The sequence below is a fragment of the Lissotriton vulgaris genome, chromosome 3_1 (genome assembly GCF_964263255.1).
Source record: "Lissotriton vulgaris chromosome 3_1, aLisVul1.2, whole genome shotgun sequence".
Lineage (NCBI taxonomy): Eukaryota > Metazoa > Chordata > Amphibia > Caudata > Salamandridae > Lissotriton > Lissotriton vulgaris.
The window spans coordinates 887,341,119-887,361,606 of NC_141689.1; the positions used below are offsets into that span (position 1 = coordinate 887,341,119).

Here is a 20,488-nt window from a genome sequence, read left to right on the forward strand (position 1 = left end):
TAACAGCAACCGAAAAGAGAAAGTCAGTCCCCGAGCAATGCAGCTATGAACCATAGGAGCCTGGAGTGTCGAAGAGGAGGGAGACCCATTCCTGTTGGCCCACCGGCACAAGGACGGCTGTTGAACGTTCAACCAGTCAATGTTGACTGGTTGTGATGCCCTATTGCTGTTGGCATAGCAATGCCGCTCTTTCCTTGTGGCTTTCAGTCTCTGAGGGTTTGCAAAGCTCTTCACTGTTAAATGTGAATAATATTACAACTTTGTATTACGTTTCTATTGAACTGTATAGGATTAAGTTCTGCTGCAAGTTTAAAATACTTTCATTTACAGAAAGGCACTGGGGCAGCCAATATGTTCTTGTTTGTATTGCTTGACTTGCATTCTAAATTCTTGTCCCCCACTCTACCTCCTTGAAAAGCCACAGAATGTTCGTCCTCACTGCCCTGAGAATCAAGTACAGAACGAGCAGTATTTCATCCTTTTTGCTGAGCCATAGGAGGGAGAACCTCAGGGGCAAACAATCTCAACCACCACGATTGAGGACCAGTAGCCCGTGTGCCATGTTGCCTCCCTGAACGGGGCCTGACAAGGTATTATAATGCCCAACGTAATAAGTTAGGAATAGGATTAAAAAACATAAAGTGTTGGCTCAGTAACGTACTTATTTAAACCAACACTGCCACTAGTGTAAGCAACCTCACACAGCAATAATACGCTCTGACATATTTATATTGAAACTTGAGTGCCAGCTCTCCAACAAACGTAATTTGGAAACGATTCAGTTTTATCTTCCCTTATAAATGCTTCGGATGTGATTAAGTTGCTGCACTAACACACGGGCAGTTTTTCCAATTTTAGTGTTTGCCCACATTCATATAAAATTCAAACAAAACTGTTTTTTTACGATTCTGGCCATGTATTTTATAAAGTCCTCTGGAAGTTAACGGCTATGAAACCCCCACCTTGAACCAGCCACTGGCACTCCATTCAACACAACACAATGTCGAAATCTGGAAATTGTAATTTCAACAAAAAGATCAAAGTTCATATCGCCTGAACCTTTCTGTTCTACTCCTCAGTGGCTGCTGCAATTATTCTGCTATACGTACAGGGGCCACGAACTGACTTGCGGCAGCCTCACTGACCACGCCGGTTACAGACGTTAGAAGGGCGGCTCTGCTGTGAGGAACAAAGGTAGCAGCCAGTAGAATATGTCGCGTCGACTGCTAACAACACAGAGCCTCCTCTTTGGATTTAGGCGCCTTGCGTTGCTTTCTAACACTGGCCCCCATTGCAGAAACGTGGTCGCTCCCTGCAGTCCATTAACGGAGGATACAGTGACACGCACCATGCTGCATCAGAAACAGGCAGAACTCTCGCGTCAGAACCTTCGTCACCGATGGGCGCGGCCAATCCACCTCTTCCTGTCCGTAGAACGTCTCAGCCATTGAGCGCCCACCTAGTGGGCGGGTCAGTACAACCTCTTCCGGCGCTCAGGCTAGGCTGCCTCCCCTCCTTTTGTGAGTTATAGCAACTGTTGCCTTGTGAATCCCAGCGCCATAGTCACCGTAGTCCTGGCGACTGTTACCCATCAACAACTACTACTCCTCTCCTCCTCACCCTCCACCGCCACCTCCTCCTCCTCTGCATCTCCTCCACCACCCATAACAACAACAACAGCCACCAGCAACACCATCCACAGCCAAGGTGAATATATCTGTGTGTTTGTGCTCCCCACCCCCTTTGCACCCGAGGTCAGCCTCTTTCTGCCCGGGGTGCACTGCATCCTGCCGGTCGCTCTATGTGTGTAATGTGTGTACGTGCGTGATGGGAGATGGGGATCACCATCTATCCTTGGGCAGCCTCAGGCTCCTTTCCTTCCGAGAAGCAAAAGGACCCCAGTCCTCCCCGCTCTGAGGACATGGTGGATCCTGTCTCCCGTCGCTGCTCTGGGTATAAAGGAGGGGGCCTGCGCAACCTCATGTACATTTGAGGGGGTTTATGTATTTCCATTTGCCTAGCTATTGAAAAATAAATATTTATCAGAGAGCCGCCTGGATGTATATGCATGAAGGGGGTGGTACTGTATGCTGGGGGTGGGAATGATAGAGGCATCAGTGTGGCCTGGTTCATTCTCTTATGTCTGTTTTGGCATAAATAAAGATTGTTTCAACTTTTTTGTGCACTGTCCATGGTCTGTTATTTGGTGGTCATGATGGGACTGGGTTAGGGCTAATGTAGTGTGCCAAGAGGCTCCGCTTCGCTTTTCACTCGCTGTCAGTTTTTATGTTGCTTTGGGAATGTATTTCCTTGCTCAGTGTGTCTGTATTATTTGTGCATTTCAGTCTCTCACCTCAGTCTCATGCAAAATGTGCTTTTGTCTCGGTCGCTTTTGAATTGCACTCGCAGAGTGTGGGAATCCCCCCTCCCCCGTTTGACGTTGCAGTTGATACCAGTTCACCATGGCTGCAGGTGATGCTGCCTTGTGCACGTTGATTTGAAGGGGCGCTCTGTATAAAGTGCTCTTAGCAAAACGGAGCTTTCGTTATTCACGTGTGCCACTGAGGCTTGAGCATCGGAGTTCCAGCTGTTTACTTTGCAAAATTGTCTGTAGTGAAGACACCTTGCTCCAGTCATCTGTTTCGATTTTTCTTGGTGGATTTATTCGCCCCTTTCATAACCTGACATTGAAGTTCCTGGATTTATAAGCAGTGCCTGCTCTCTGAACTTAAAACGTGTCACACCCTCTTTCGTTGTGCCGGTTGGTTAATCTGGGATCTGTCTAGCATATGCCATCCACACTTCTGATTGTTTGCCTTTTTGGGAAGCGGGGTACAGTTCTGTTGTCCCGCACAAATATTCACGTCATCGCCAAACGTCTTATGTTGATTTGAAGTGGAATCGTTCTCCCAGGGAGCGATGGATACGTTGTATCCCTGCATATTTAGGTCTTCTGCACACGTCAAGAGCAGTTTCCTTCTTGAGGGTATGTGTGTATTTTTAATGTTTGCTTCGTAAAAACTTGGCTGTTCGGACTGCAGCAGCATGCCATATAGATGAAGGATATACAGATACAGAGAGGCGTTAGTACTGCGTTGACTGCATGTAATGCAGTTCTTAGGTACCGCCTAGTCTCCCCGTGAAATGTGCAATAAGTCAAGAGTTGATTCGATCTCGTTTTCTCCAAACAATAGCAGCTTAAAATGTATTGATTTATCACCAAAGGAAAGCTTCTAAAGTGTGTGGCATGGTATTAATTAATTTGTATGTTGGCAAGTGCATGTTAGGTTGGAACATTCGACCTTTAAAAGGACTACTTTTATTTGTTTACAAAAACAAATATTTATTTGATGACACATTTTTATTTTTAAAACCTATTATCACCTGTACAGGGCGGGGTGATGTCCCTGAAACTCACTCTCGTCCTGGTACATCGTGCCCATACCTGGAACTTTTCCTAGATAAAAACAATGTTTTTAACCTTTCACTGTGGATAGATGAAAGCACAGTAAAAATGTCTGCTGTCAGTGAAGATGTTTGTCACCCAATCTTGCTGTCTCCACACTCTGGCAACTGTTGCTCTATTTTATGCTACTCGTGGATCCTATTTCCTGAGAATCCCTCTTAAGATCTCACAGTTGATCTCTTGTGTTTTACCAGATTCAGCTGCTTGAATTTGCGTAATACATTCTATAAACTACAGAAAGAAGTCATTATTAATTATGCCATGCTCTAGATATAAAATATAGGCCCGAGCCAGATGGAAATGGTAGGTCAGCAGACTAAAGAGAAGCAGGTCGCCTTCCATGTGTTCATAACAGTACCACATCCGTACTTTGATATGTGATTAATGCCCTCATTTTAAGTCTACAGTACACTGCTCCGGATGTGCTGCTTCTTGGTAACACTATGACCTGGCGGGCACACGCGCACATAGTAGAGCATATGTATGCCTCTGATGAAGCAGAACAATATTTTCTAAGTATTTTAATTTGTATATGAACTCCGAGAAAGTTTAATACTGCTGCCCTTCTCTCTCACGTGGAGATGGGCGCAGATGACAATGCGACAGAGGAGCCCTAAAATGCAGCTCTGCCTCCCTTTGACCTGTGGTCCATTTCCAACACATTTACACCATCAGCACAAGTTTCTGGTGGTGTATCTGTTGTGCATTGTGACTTTAAATTCGATGTTTACAATGCTAAGATTGGTAAGGGAGGTTTATTGTTGGTGGTCCTTGGCGCATTATAGCTGCATGGTAATAGTTCCAGGCAGTAAATGTGAGTGTTCACTATCAATTTTCTAAGGAGCTTTTTAGTAGATATAGACAGCAATAGTTTGATATCTTTATAGTGTTTTACAGTCTCCCGTGCTATCAGTATGCTTTATTAACTGTGTGCATTGTATTTATATGATTTTCTGGCACGATCATCATTTTGCATACCTCTGTAGGTTGAAAAGATGAGCCGGGCCTTTCTATTAGTTGAAGCAACAACTTCCTACACAGTGGACTGAATCTTCCTGGAGTTCAAGTCCACGAATTCAGCTGCTGCTGATGTACAGACAGGGTATTTACCATAAGGGCACTGAAGTTTGTCTCACTTGTTCACTGTGGCTTGCTGACTATTCTTGGCTGCCGGTCAGTGACGTCACACAGGAAAGATAATTCCACTTTCCGTTCTGGAAGCACGTTTTTTATGTACAGCAGGTGGGAGTTAGCATTTCGCATCTCTTTAGGTAGAGGCTTCTGGAACTGTTGCCAGCTGTGCTTGCTTGTTAGTTTCCAAGTGTGCTTCAGAGTGTGTCGGTACTGTTAAATTCTACCCTAGCAATAAGCAGTTAGTGGTTGCATTGTTATTTATGTATATGGTTCTGCACGGAATCCAGCTTTCAGATAATCTATGGATGTAGGTGCCGCACGTTCGCTATTGTTCTGATGCTATTGTGGATTAAATGTCTGGACATGCTAGTCTTTTGTGGTTTTGCCAGCATACCTAGAGACTGCTCTGCGTTTGTGCCTGCTTTAGTGGGCCTACGCGTTTGATAATATGGTTGGACCTTCGTGGTTGATGCTCCCTTAAGTAGTTACATGTTTAATCACGTACCTTACTTAATCAGATTTAGTGGATTATCAGAATCCAAGAAATTATGGGTTCCTTTCAAAAAACCCATTTCAGTTGCCTGTTTGGTGGTACTTGCCCAGGCACACATTTTTATAGTCTAGTTCAATTCTTTTTGGCTACGTACCTTCACAGCTGCACATACAATGGTTTTGGGCGCAATCTATTTCACAATACACTTCTCACATAAAATGTAAATGTAAATTGATACTTGTATAGCGCACTACTCACCCGCAAGGGTCTCAAGGCGCTTGTACAAATACCGCTGTGGAACCCATCCTGGCTTTCCCTCGGAGGCGTCCACTCCTGGGCACCCCCATGGTGGAGGCCAGGCATCCTTAGCGTGTTTTATAAAGACACTTTCAAATATGCACTCACTGTTCGTTAAACTTCAAGACACAATTCGATGGAAGCACCCAGTCAGTAAGGTACAAATATAGCCACCTCCTGTTTCTCTTCAGAACAATAGTTATGGGTCTTCACTAAAGCTTTTTGAGCGGCCTCTTTCATGCATACGTCACGTTTCAGCTACTTCTTGGATGCGCCTAGTTTAGCAGTGCGTTTACAGGCATTGACAACAACGTGCTGCTTTCCATATTTGTGTTTCTTGTAATCACCCAGGTGTTGGGCGAGATGGAAGCTAATTAGAATACCATTATACAACAGAGTAATAGCCTTATTTTCGCGCCAGTGTAACGAGGAATATCATGCTTTGTGCGTAAGGAAATTATAGCTGTTGTTGGTTTTGTGTGTCTGAAATGTTCCGTAATTCCATGCATTAGGTGTCGAGATGCTGTTTAATGTATGCGCCGCTGGCAGCGCAGCCACACGTGCTAAATGTTTCTTCTGTTAACGTTTTGTACTCTGCCATATGCTATTGATTTGCAATATCGTTCTGTCATTCCATGCAGTAAAAATATCTCCCTTTGTTGTATTTATTACGAAGAGCTGCAACCCGTGTGTTTTTGTTTGCAGACGGCAGACCGGAAAGGTTTATCAACATGAGGAGCTGGCAGGTGGAATGTAAACGAGGTATACATAGGCTTTTAAAGAATGTTGGATTTTTTTTGAGAAAAAAAGCACAAAATGAGTTCGATTTGTTTATTCATTCTGCGCATATTTGGAACTTGCCATGTGTTGGGCTGCATTTGTTTGGAAAAAGCCATCTTTGAACATGTTTTGGATGACAGCGTTGATTTTGTGTGCCCACACCAGCCAATAGTCAGTTGTTAATGAACCTCACATTGTCAATAAAGGCAATACATTTTTTTTGATATAGCGTGTTTTGTGTGAAAAAGTTTGCCTACTTCCTCCTCGAGAAAGTCGTAATATGTAAAGTTTTATATGTTCCTTAACTTCCTCTGGCTGTTGGCTGCTATGGGTGCATTGTTTTAATTCTTTAGTGTTCACAGGTGCACAGTGTTCCTGTATTTCAGGAATCCGAGATTAAGTGGAGAGACGGCGATTTGACTAACCCCAGTTTGTTCAGGGCAGATGGCTGCCTTAAACAGGTGTCACTTTCATTTCCAGGGCATTGTGTTGGGACTTTCAGAGGCCCACAAAAGGACTCTACAAAGCAGGTGGCGTCCTCCCCTTTTGTCATTACCAGGAGCCACCGTCGGTGCTAATTATTTTCCCAGGGACTGAATTCATTTCATTAAGTTTCACGGTTTTATCAGATTTAGTCTTCATGACGTTCCACACAGTAACATCTGCGCATTATATTCTGATCGTCAGTATATTTGTAATGTGCAGTTCTGAAAATCTGATATTTCCGGGGTCGTCTCTGGAGCAAAAACGGGATCATCTATAAAGAGCTGACCAAAGCATGAAGCTTCTAGACAACATATAAAGGCCACTTGAAAAAGAAAGTGTCTGTCCCTACAAAACCTCTTCGCTGTCAGCTGTGCTTTATTTGGTTGTCAAATACATGCGGGCCCAGAGAAAATAGATCTCGTCTCTCAGTCAGGATTACAAGCTAATTCAAAAACATCTGCCCTTCTGACCACTTGTCGCTATACGCATTGGAAAAAATACACACAACGGCACAGCATTTGGAATGCGTGAGTGAAGGCAGACCCAATATGAATTAATGGTCTTAAACTAGTAAAACTATTCCTGGGTGAGTTGGTAAAACATTAAAGCAGCAGGATTTAGTAAACAGGGGTGGGTCAAAGTGGTCAACCTGCTGCTTCTTGGCAGGTTAATGCATTGGTCCTAAAAAAGATTTGGAAGAAAACCATTAACTGCTTTCACATTCATGTCACGATTTTGATAACACATAAAGCTTGACATCTTTTCTGTAGTTTCCTATGTATTTGCTGTATTCCTCATGCTTTAGTTAAAAAAAGAACTATAAAGACCAGATAGAGCTTGTGTGGATCTCGACCAAAAATGGAAAGTAATCAAAAAGAGAAAAATGAAGATGAATCATAACCTAAAAAGTTACTATTGGTCATTGCCATGAAACCATCTACACTGAACAGTTGATGCAAACGATGTGTATTAACTGCAACTTTAACCCCCATAGCAGGTTAAACACTGGCCTGTGCCACAGATATTAGTTTATGAAACGTCCATGTGCCTTAAGCATCAATTAAGAATAATATCTCCACAAGTTTCGGTTCTGTCTGACTTCATGTCCTTCCTGAAAACGCTTTGAGTTAAACGTGTTTACATGTTTTTGAAGCTCATGTGCTTTAGTTTACTGAAATGTGCCATGTGTGTATTGTTTAAGTTTTGTTTTCTTGAGTCGGCCAGTGATGTGATCCTTCACAGTATGACCATCTTTGTATTCTTTAAAGCAGGTATAAGCTGGACCTGGTGATTTGTTTCTATTTTCTCCAATATTAAACACAGAAAGTATAGGACTTTCCCTGAGATAATCTTATGTATTCTAACTTGGTATGGCTAAGACAACAGGCTATGTGAAAGGGGAGTTCATTTTTCCTTACCCTTGAAGCGGTCGCACAGTGAATTATGTCACTGTGCATCTCAGAACCCAAGCAGACTTCAGCAACATTACAGAAAATGTGTTGTTTTTGATTGTTGGTGATGCAAGACCGGGTGAAGAGAACTGTTTCTTTCTTCTGTACTGGACTTCAAGGTAGCCAGATCCATTTGAAAAGAGTCATTTACTACTATTACTAAATTAACTTTGTATATTTCAAAGCCATATAGGTACATTTTATTGTTATGCTCTTTGCTTTTAGTTCACTAAATCAAAAAGCAGTTTAAATTGCTTGTGAACTTAGTTTGTTATTGTGAAAGCAGTTCTTCTGTCCAGCATTTATTAAAGTGTCTCTTGGTGAAACCCCAGCCCAAATCTCAATGGGTACTTTTCTCTGGTTAGATGAGTTTTTTCATGTTGTGTAGTTACCTAGGAGAAAATTAAAGGGAACAAGTCTGCCTCATACTTTCCTTCTGGCACCACTTGATCTGCAGAGTAACATTTGTTTCGTTCTTAGTGCTGACCACTTTCCTGCTTTTTACACTTCATCAGTAGATTGTGCCAGACGTTGTATAGGTGGAATAAACAGCTTCTTGGTTTTTCACACTTGGTAGGGTTATGGTGTTAAGTAAGAGACCACTGATCTTTGCTGCTGAAGGCGGCAGTGTCTCAGTAAATCATCATACCACTTCTTTCCATTTATAGCAGTGTTGTGCTAGTCTCTCAGAACATGGTCAAGACCCTGTCTTCACTTTGGAGTGCCATTTTGGAGCAAGGATACTATTTAGAGATACATTTTGTTAAATCATTGTATTTGAATAAAGGAGCTTCAAGCTAATTTCAGAAGATTTGAAAATAATTATAAATTATATTCTAAAATTTTGAATGAGCTAAGAAAGCAGCAACTTCAATAGGGAAGGATTGCAGTGTACGGGCACCTATTCTTAAGTGGGAGTTCCAGGTACCTGCTCAAATCTGGGATCAAATTCGACAGGAATGGAGAGATCTGTGTAGCAGGTGTCCTTCTGGGTAACATAAAGGAAGAGCCAGTGGGGTTGAGGGACTAAAGCTTAGCATACCACTTACAGTTCTGTGTAGCTTTAGTCTATTTATCAATTCTCTGTGGATTACATAACACTAGTACTTGGCAATATCTAAGCACATTGATGGAATCTATTTTCTCCCTGTTGTAGTATGGTATTATGATTGGAGATTTATATCAAAATAAATTTCACAAGTGTCCAATTTCCCATATAAAATGCCCCTCTGTAAAGAAAGAGGGTAAGGACCCCATGTAAATTATCTATATTCATCATAAGAAACCTGGTGAGCAGAAACTCTGCTTTCTGTCAAACGATTAGACAGCAGTTGCACAGTATAAGAGATAAAATCTTGAAGGACATTCAAAGATGGCCAGCTCTTAGCATATTTTCACCAAAGATCTTGTTGGATTATAGAGCAAAATACCATTGAACTCATATTTAGGAACTTTTTCGAGAGATGTGAGTATGGTACAGGGGCATTTTTGTTATAATTGATGATACACTGTTTGGCAGTTAAACAAAGGAATTTTTCATTGCGATTTCTGGATGGATAGATAGATTGACCAAAATCTAAAGTGTGTTGGAAGACGTGCCTAACCTCAGTGTAATTATTTCTTTCACAAAATTGACTTTACTTTCTAGACACCCCTCGTCCCCTCCAAAATGCAGATTTTAAGTGATGGGTTAAGAATTTGGATGATTATGTTAACTAAACTGTAAATGTTTTTCTGGTAATTTGGAAATAATACCTCAAGTCTTTTATGCATTGACCCACATCTTTTGGACTGGTTCAATTCTGGGTTGGTAGTTCCTTTTATATTGTGGCTGGGCAAACCATGCCTTGTAAGCTATAGCAGCCACGGCACATGACCTGCACTTAATAATGCTCTGTGAACTATGGGACATGAAGCTGCACAGTCAGCTTCTTAATTCCAAGTTTCCGAAAGAAGAATTTTGGGTTGCTTTTTGTAAAGCAAACTATGTAATGGGTATGTTAGGATTCTCAGTCGGCAGTTATCTTTCCAAGTGATCTCAGTTATTTGCTTTGAATGCTCTGGTACAACAGATGGAGTTGAGGTGGTCAACTCTTCACAGGACTTCTGTGGCTCTAAACTCTACACCCAGCAGCAGAACATCTTTAGTCTCCAGTCCAGTAAGTGAACTGGATTAAACCTGGTAGACAAATTATCTGAACCCCTTAAATAGCGTAACAGAATTCGGAAATTGGTTTCCTAGTGTCGTATTCAGTTGCTTTTATTTACATTCTTCTTTTGACACATCATTCCAACTACATTTCTTTGTCTTTCTTGCATGCATGTAGCTCAGAGAATCTCTCTGTGGGAGCCCTGGCACAAGGGCACCGTCTTTGAATGAGTCAGAGAGGACGTTCCATAGGACCGAAACGTCCTTTAATTTTGTAGTTGGACATTTCAAAGCCATTTCAAAATGGAGCAGTAATGCCCTGAATCCAAATGCCAGCTTGCCTTTTTACGTGATCTCCTGACATCTAGAGACAAACTAATTCCGAAAGAAGGTGAATATAAATTGCTTTACTTTCTTTCTATATGGTCCATTGCCTCCAAAGTAAAGGCTAAGAAGCCTATTAGTAGGGCTATTGGAATTATGCAGCATGGGCATAACACATTATTTTGCACGAAGAATCAAATTATGCTGCATAAATCTGACGTGTGATAGTATTACTGCGTTATTTAGTTGTTTTTACACATGTGAACACTATCTGGTCAAAGGTTCCACACACTAACCCCAATCTGACATCCAGATAAAGCAATAAGCAACAGAAAGATGACGATTCAAACTTTTAGAAGGGCCTTTCACTGTCCAGCAACACATATTGCTGCATTTTTAGCAAATTTTGATCCGTTTGAGCCAGAAACGTATTTTTCTTCTGTTAAACAGATTATATAGCTGATGATGGATTATGTGGCAAATCTCTAATTATGCGTAAAACTTTGCATCCACAAAACCACATAATTCCAGTGGCCATGCCTATTAGACACCAAGTCTGTATCAGCACACTAACTGCCCAATACGGTGACAACACTTTCAGGCTGTTCATGTGAGAAATTTGAAGACCGTCGATAATTGTTTGAAATAACTTCACCTTCTCAATAAAGGCTTTTCAAGAAATTCCCTATAGAAGAACAGAGTGAAGCATGTATATGGTAGACACAAACTGGGAGACCCCTAGGGGTGGTGGGTGCTTTAAAACGATGTCAATCAATCAATCGGCATTTATTGTGTGTACTGTTAAAAGTCTTCCTTTTTCAAAGTGCCCTGAGATGGCGAAGTGCTGTGTAAAGTCGTGCATTAAAAAAAAAAAACACTGCATTGGAAAAACATATATTTATCACCTGCCAATTAGCTGACATTTGGACAGCTGTGTCAGGATCAATAAGCCATTGTTTGCCATTTCTGGACTTCTACATAGCCTGCTGTTTTCCTTTTAACCCACTGTACAATAGACATTTTTGTGTAACTTAATAATTAACTGTTCTAAGCCAAATGAACCTGCTCTCTTATGCAGTGCAAACAGCACCTTAACGTGCACATGCAGTGAGCTGCCATCAAAGTCCACTTGTGATTCCCGCGGCTCGGAACACTAAGTGTGCTAGCCCTAATCCTGTATCACAGTTCAGTCACTACCTGCGAGCAGGTTTCCTTGCTCAGTATTTCAAATGCTATAATAAACACGCTTTCAGCAGGCTTCGCCGCGCTCGGTGTGATTGCACGAGCTCCGTGCAGGAGAACCGAGGTTTTAGAACTCTGCTTGGCTCTTAAGGGTTTTCATTACATTTTTGCTGTTCTACAGAGACACCATGAGTCGTATCCCAAGCGAATAGCTGCTAGTGTGTTAACCAGGAGAAAGTAGTTCAATTTCTCAATCTGCTCTGTAACAGAAAATTGGATATATCTGCTCAAATGAGGCAGGTTTCGGTCAAGCCGATGTTTTTTGCCACATGGCGTCCTTAACTCTGCTTTTCACCTTCAATTTCTTTCACTCCAATGCGTGTGTGTCTAGGGCTACATCTGTATTTATGTGTTTTTCTTTTTACCCAATGTAACCGACAAGTGAAAGTGTCACAGCTGCAAAATACTGTACGTTTCCTCTTGGAGGATTATCAATAGTTAGTCTTTCCAGGAAGTTATTCCACCCATACCATACCGTCTTTGAAAAGACTAGTTTATTTTAATTTTAATTTTAATTTTAAATAAAATATATAGTGTGAATGTAGTCTTGAAGGACTACAAATTGCTTTACAGGTGGAGTACACATTTTGACAATTTTATTGGGGGATTATTTAAACATGCCACGGAGATATCATTTTGAAAGTCATAGGAATGAAAACCACATGAAGTTAAAGGCATGGGCAACAGGCAGAAAACCACAGACATAGCCAGGGCATAGTCTGCATTGAAAAGTGAGAAATACACCACAGTCTCAGAGGAGAGAACGCCTTATGCTGATAGAAAGTGAATTGCGCTACAGTTTGTCACGTAGTGTGTTCTGGTATCCTATAATATGTTGGGGAGTAAAAAAAGGCTGATATTCAGGGTATGGTGCCCAGAAAGAGATGGGACTGGGAGCCGGAGGAAGCAGTGAAGTAATGTTGGGCAAAAGAGAAAAGTCGAGTGGTAAAGGGCGGGAGGGGGGGGGCATCAGACTTAGCTTACAAAAAAGTATGTAAGGCTGCTTAGGTGTTTCATGAGAAGACTGTTCTTCTCTGTGTTTATGAGGATTTAAATAAAGGGTCTAGCTTGATATCTCCTCGAATCTCGTTGCATGCAGATCTAAGTCCAGATCCGAGGATGGTCAAAACACAGTGCACGTCGCCACTCATAATGTTCATTTTGTTTTTTAGGTGGTTTAGTGTGTTCATATTGATGTCTTTAAAATGAATACTCGCTGATTTGAATGTTGAGGCTGGACTGTTCCCACGAGGAGCAGGGTCAAGACTGATTTGAATATGGCTGGGTACAAACTGAGGTGGCACGGTGGTGAGAAACAATGGAATGGAATACGGCCCAATTGATCTCCAGTGGCTGAGATTAATTCAAGCATTCGAACCGTCACCTTGTTGTTTTGGTATTTTAATGGATTTGAGCAGTACTAGTGGGTAGATTATGATTTTTACCATGCATTGATCTGCAGTTGCACATTTAATTTACTGTCTAGATGGAATCTCCTAGTTTCCCTCTGTGCACAATATCAGCATAAAGTGCAGCAGTCTGAAAATGATCTTGTCAAGAGATAACTGTACTACTAATGGTGTTAAGGGTTATAATGAGAAACTGGTTCCAGACACTCCAAAGGATATGTTAGCCTTTAGACCAGCTAGCTCACAGTGCCACTATAAGCCCCACAACCTTACCAAGCAGCGAATAGTTTCTGGCAACTATCGAACATGACAACCCTGACCCTTCAGGGATCGTGGAACCAGTACAGTACTTTTCGCTCAGTCACTCGTGCTCATTTCTACTCTCAGAGATATACAGAATAGATGAATGGGTGTTTTCAATAAGTATTTATTGAACCAGCGTCATTCTAGTATAAAATACGTGTGCTGCGACAACCATTAGGCAGAAACAGATACAAATGATTACAAGCACCAGCAGAGTAAATAAAATGTAGTATTCTACCATGGTGCTAAAACAGTAAATATATGCAGGCATATAGCTACATGGCAGTAATAATGCGTACTCCTAAAATGCTAACCCTATTTAAGTGTACCTAGCATGTATGTAGGTGTAAAGCCAAGACTCCCCCTAGGAAGGAGCCAACCCCATTACCTGATGGGATAGGATGAAAGACCCTGTCTTGGTCTCAAGTAGGACACCCCGCAAGGGATGTCAGTCCACTGAGTGCAGGAGTTTCTGATTACAGGAATCTCCACGTCTTGTGTCAGCATGGAAGCTTCTCCTCCTCTGATTTGTCCAGTGTAGATGTGGTGCTTTTATACCCAAAAGGAACCCCCAGGTGTCCTACCTAGATGTGAAATGATACTTGGGCCTGTCGTCCAAGGATGAGGATAGCGGTGACTTTTGTACAGAGTTATTATACAGAAAATGGTAATCCTGCTGTGATACTAAGACTCCTCATGCACATTAAAGGAGGCTAGTTTTCGAAGATAACCACATGCCATAAACAGGAAGTGCCACTATACACTTCTGGTTACTGGGGAGGTTAAAGGTGTAGTTCATCGCCTCCACCGGTATAAAGACCGCCGTCATTTGAGAGCTTTTGGACTCTCTAGACTACCAGTGCCGTTAGCACGCTCCTGACTAACCGCCAACACAGGTCTGATATTTGAAACACTGATACGGAGCTGTGTTTAAATTACAGGGGTACGCTCGACTTAAGAGCTCCAGCGCTTGTTTTTAAATTTCACTGCTCTGCACCATGTGTTTTTAACGTGTCACAATTGTTTGCTGAGTTAATAGCTACCTTGTGACCACTGGCGTGCTCCCCGTTCCACTACGGAGTTTTCAGATTGTTGTGGAGGGAGCGGACGCCATAAACGGGAAGTGCCATTATACACTTCCGGTTACTGGGGAGGTTAGCGGTGTAGTTTATCGCCTCCACCGGTATAAAGCCCACATGCCCCCTCAGACGCGCAACGGACACGCGCAGTGGGCGCGCCCAAGGCAAGCCCGTCTGCGCCTGTCCGCGCCTGGACCAGGGCCACCCCCCCTGGTCCTACTACTTTTAGTCCCATGGCCACTAGGATACGATACTCCTCAGAACAACTGAAAGCACTTAACTTTGGTGCCAAGGTATCCTATTGCTCCACACCGCTGCTGCCAAGCTTCCTCTTACTCGAACCAGCCCAATGTCCCACATGCCCCTTCAGCCTTCCTACTCCTCGCTCCCCTTCCTACTCCCCAGGAGCCAAGCGGAAGGATTTACGTGCGGCACTTAGAAACGTGCGTTCTCTTCCCAAACATAACCTCAAGATTGCAGAACTCATTATCAATCAAGAGCTAGATATCCTATTTATTACAGAGACCTGGGGTGATGCTTCCTCAGGCCCTGATTTCTGTTCAGCCAAACCAGAGGGCTATCGGGTGATTAGACAAGATAGACCCACAGGAAGGGGCGGGGGGGGCTTGCTGTCATCCACAGAGCCCTATATGGTATAAAAATTGAACCACTCCAACCCCCAGACTGCAAGGCCTTCAGCTACTCTCTCTCACTCAACAACAATCAAGTGTTCAGAGGGACCCTCCTCTATCGTCCCCCTGGTTCACGGAATTGTTTTTTTGCAGCTCTAGAAGACCTTGTTGAACCTCTTGTTGAAACTTCGCATTACACTATACTGGGAGATTTTAACTTCTATCTTGAATCTCCCAGCGACACAAATACCATCAAAATTAAATCGGACCTTCAAGCCGTAGGTCTTCACCAGATAGTGTCCACCCCTACCCATCAAGCAGGCCACACGCTAGACGGGGTATTCACTAACGACCCAGACATCACACTATTAGCGGTTCTCCCAGTAACTTGGTCCGATCACGCAATAGTTAATAATTATTGAAGTCTGCTTACACCGATGTACTAAAATCTTACAAAAAATCCATCATTTTGGCCAAATCTGCTCACTTCTCCCAGAAAGTTATCAACTCTGCATCCAAGACAAAAGAAATTTTCTCAATTGTAGCTGAACTTTCTTTACCCGACCGTGTAAGCCTCCTCAAGCTTTGTGCGATTCCCTTAATTCTTTTTTTATTGACAAAATCTCCACGATTAAAAACAATATTCCCCCTACCACTATGTCTCAGATCAGCGCCCTTCCTTCTTCGAATCCTCACTCCCTGAATGTATTTCCCCCTATCTCTTTAGACACTTTCCGTTCATTACTCTTGGCTGTGGGCTCAGGCTCCCCCAAGGACTGTTGCCCTCCCCAAATCCTCAGAGACGCCTTTATGGCCTGTCCCGGCCCTCCTCTGGACCTCCTAAATCGTTCACTCTCCACAGGCTCTGTCCCCAATGCTTTCAAAAGCGCTGTGGTAGTACCTATTCTAAAAAAACCCGGTTCCGACCCTGCGGTCCTGGGCAACTATCAACCTATTTCCCTTCTCCCATACCTGGGGAAGGTCTTGGAAACCTACGTCACCCGTTGCCTGAGTACCTTCATCGAGGAAACTCATTTCCTCGATGATCAACAGGCCGGATTCAGACCCTCCCATTCTACGGAGGCAGTGGTGATAGCGGTTATGGACACGCTGAGACAGGGGGCTGATAAGAACATGGCCCAGGCCCTAGTGCTACTCGATCTCTCGGCCGCTTTTGACACGGTCGACCATGACATCTTGGTCGACCGTGTCAGAAATGCTGGGATCTCGGGCCTGGCCCTGTCTTGGATTGTGTCCTTCCTCCAACGCCGGACCCAATCTGTACACTTATCTTCCTTTTCTGCCCCCTGCATTTCACTTTCCTGTGGTGTCCCCCAGGGTTCTGCTTTATCTCCTCTTTTGTTTAATCTTTATATGCAGCCTCTCCTGGTCTCTCTCCGCCACTCTTCTGTTACCACTTTTAATTATGCAGATGATCTGCAACTTATCTTTCCTATCGACTCCTCCCCTCTCTCCCGCTCTAATTTCCAAACCACTATGCTTTCCATCTATGAGTGGATGAACTTCAGCCAGCTGAAGCTCAATCCTAGCAAGACAGAGCTGGTCCTGATTGGTGGGCCCCCACATCCTTGGACTCCCAACTTCTGGCCCCCTGCCCTTGGCCCCCCTCCCTGCCCAGTTGACTCCGTGAAGAGCCTAGGTGTTACCATCTCCAGTGACCTCTCGATGCGGCCGCATATTAATGGTGTTACCTCGGCCTGCTTCTTCCATCTTCGCAGGATCGGGAAGATCCGAAGGTTCCTATCTCCAGAGGCTCTCATTCTTGTCATCTTGGCCCTGGTTACCTCACGTTTAGACTATGCCAACTGTCTATACATGGGGATCCCAGCATACCATCTTCAACGGCTCCAACTGGTGCAAAACCAGGCAGCCAGATTAATCTTCCAGCAACCCAAACACCAACATGTCACCCCGTTGTTAAAAACCCTCCACTGGCTCCCAGTTGCGCAACGTTGCATCTTTAAACTGGGCTGCACTATCTTCAAATCTCTTTGTTGCTGCCCCTGCTTTCATTTCCCTCTGCTTACACCCTTATGCTCCCTCCCGACACCTCAGATCCTCTGCCCACAATCTGCTGATCATTCCCAGGTTCAGACGCAAGAAGCATGGTGGTGCTGGCTTCTCTTTCCTTGCCCCATCCACTTGGAACTCCCTTCCCCTCCCAATTCGGCTCACTTCTGATTACCCCACTTTCCGCAAATCTCTGAAAACTCATTTGTTCCGTCTTGCTCACGGCTAGCTGCCTACACTCCCTGTGTCCTCTTCCATGGTTCTCGAGCGCCAAGAAACCAATTGGTGTATGTGCGCGGTATTAAACACTTAAAAAAAAAAAATAGTAATATTCTCTATTAAGGCCCATAAGCCTAATCCACCACAGTCCAAGGCCCTTATCCCCAAGATTACTCGATCGTGGAATAACGCGGATATACCGCTACTCTCTCAGACCCTCTCAAATTCCCGCTTCAACGCCACCCCGAACCCAGACATTGCATCTAACCTATACCAGGACTGGATCCTAGATGCCTGTAATCAAGTAGTACCGACCAAAAAAGCGTTCCCCATCCTAGCCATCCCCTCTGCACCCTGGTTTCCTGAGGATCTTGAACCCCAGAGACAGTATTGTAGAAACCTAGAAAGACACTGGCGGAAGCAATACAAGCCTCAGGACAAGCAAAATTACAAGTATGCTCTGTCCATATATAAGCGGGCAATTATCAAACAAAAAAGTATCTTCTACTCCGCCCAAACCGATTCTGCCCAGAACTCAGCAAAAAAACTATTTCAGGTTGTTAATACCCTCTCCATCCCAAAAATATGTGAACCTACAGAGGTAAATCAAGACCTCTGCAACTCATTAGCGGATTTCTTCGCCACCAAGGTCAAGAAGATCTACTCAGCATTTCCCACACATCCCCATCCTACCGATCTCACTTCCTCCCCCTCCTTAATACCCCCATCTTTCTCGTTTCATAATTTTGACCTGGTCACTACAGACCAGATTAGCAATCTCATTACATCTACCAGATCAGGGTCTCCACTAGACCTTTGTCCACCGTCCATACTCAAACAGATGCCAGAGGTGATCACCCCCCCTCTTATGGATATCTGTAATTCAACATTCCTTACAGGGATATTCCCCCTGCCTGGAAAAAAGCAGTGATTAAACCTTTACTAAAGAAACCGTCCTTAGACCCCACTGCTTCAGTCAACTATCGTCCTATAGCGTGTCTCCCGTTCCCTGCCAAGATTCTGGAAAAACTCATGAATAGGCAGCTGTCTGATTACATCGATCGTAATCATCTAGTAGACGACACCCAGTTTGGCTTTAGGCAAGGTCATGGGACAGAAACTGCCCTAATAAAAGCAACAGACGAAATCAGGGCAATCATGGACCAAGGTGGAGCAGCCGTGCTCATACTATTGGACCTGTCCGCAGCCTTTGACATGGTCGATCACTCCATCTTGATCGACCGTGTCCCAACCTTAGGCATTAACCACCTGGCAAAGGACCTCCTGGCCTCATTTCTATCGGATTGCCTTCAAACCGTAAAGATGGGTACATTCTACTCTTCCACCTTTGCCCTTCCATGCGGGGTGCCGCAGGGATCCTCGCTAAGTCCCACGTTATTTAACATCTACGTCTCGGACTTGGCGAGGATAATTAAATCTTACGACTTGAGTTTAACCATTTCTGCCGACGACACCCAGCTGGTTCTAGCAGTACACAGAGATGGGGCAGCAGTCGCTTCCAGATTTCAGGAGGGTATGCTAGCCACTAGAGCCTGGATGACCAACATTTTTTTTAAAATTAAACTCGGACAAGACCGAGGTCATGACCTTTGGCAACCCATCCCCCGGCTGGTCTTCCATCTGGTGGCCCAAAGAAATGGGCACCCCACCACAACCTGTTACGAAGGTCAGAAACCTAGGAGTAATGGTTGATGATAAACTGATTTTCAACCACCACATAAAGAATGTGGTATTCTCATCCTTCTACCTCCTAAGGAAAATCCGGAAGCTTATGCCCTATCTCCCGGCTTCGGCAGGAAAGACCCTTGTTACCACCCTGATCTTCTCTAAGATCGACTACTGTAATGCCCTCCTCCTTAATGCCCAAGAGAAGGTCCTGAACAAGCTTCAGTCTGTTCAGAATGCTGCAGCTAGGATCTTACTCGGCATTCCTAAATTTAAATCCATCACCAATGCCATCTGGCATCTTCATTGGCTTCGGGTCAGAAATCGGATTAAGTTCAAGGCCCTTTGCATCGCCTATAATGCCATCCACAACGCAGGGCCTCAATTCCTTAAGAAGGCCTTTCATATATACGCCCCCTCAAGAACGCTCCGTTCCTCCACGGCCCTTTGTTTACCAATTCCTCGCCCAAAAACCTCCTCTTGGGGGGATAGACGCTTTCTTGTTCCCACTGCCAGACTCTGGAATACCCGTCCCCTCTCCATTAAAAGCAGCCCCACTCTCATAATCTTTAGGAAACATTTAAAGACCTGGCTATTCAATCAGTGAGTCTCACTAGTACTTCTTGTCTGGATTACAGTCCTCATGCACCGAGACACCCCAGGGTATTTGTGCGCAATACAAATTACCTAAACATAAACATTTATTCAGCACCTAACTAGGCAAAAGGCCAGCACCAAAGCCGTTATTTAGGCCAAGGTAGGATAAATGTAGGTAAGTGGTCATGCAACTACCTAGCCCTATATTGGGGTACTTTGGGCCTCATAACAGTGAACATTGGAGTCTCTGCTTTGTGACAAATATGGAAGTGTGTTTGGAAATTAAATAGAGGGTTTAATTAATTACATTCGATTAGTTTGGAGGACATCCACTGCTCTTATTTTTGGAAGGAATGGGAGCCAAAATATAGGACAATAATTTCTTATACCTTTAACCCTTTCGATGCTGATGACGAGCTCAGCTCGTCATCACCCACGGGTGTCGTGTGCTGATGACGAGCTGAGCTCGTCATGACACCAGCAAAATGGCAATTTCCAGCACTGGGGAAAAATCACTGCAGCAGCCATGTGGTTAAGGGTCAACTTTGATACTCTGTATGAAAGGCTTTTTTTCAGGACAGATTGGAGGCGTTTAAAGGTAGATTGGGAGAGCCCTGCCAGAACAGCATTGTCAAAGTTTAGCAGAGAGAGAATCAATGCATGGGCTGCAGGTTTTAGAAGACTTGGAAGTAATGCCATTGTAATTTTTA

General features: G+C 43.7%; 1 protein-coding gene across 1 annotated transcript in view; it reads left to right on the forward strand.

Annotated features, from left to right (window-relative positions):
* The first annotated feature begins 1,518 nt into the window (after positions 1 to 1,518).
* The window catches only part of RFX3 (regulatory factor X3), a 688,772-nt gene continuing 669,802 nt past the window's right edge, over positions 1,519 to 20,488 (forward strand). Inside the window, exons 1-2 of the mRNA XM_086961210.1 lie at positions 1,519 to 1,707; positions 6,096 to 6,152. Of these exons, the coding sequence (XP_086817336.1) occupies positions 6,122 to 6,152 (31 nt within the window). The 5' untranslated portion in view covers positions 1,519 to 1,707; positions 6,096 to 6,121. The remainder of the gene's footprint in view (positions 1,708 to 6,095; positions 6,153 to 20,488) is intronic.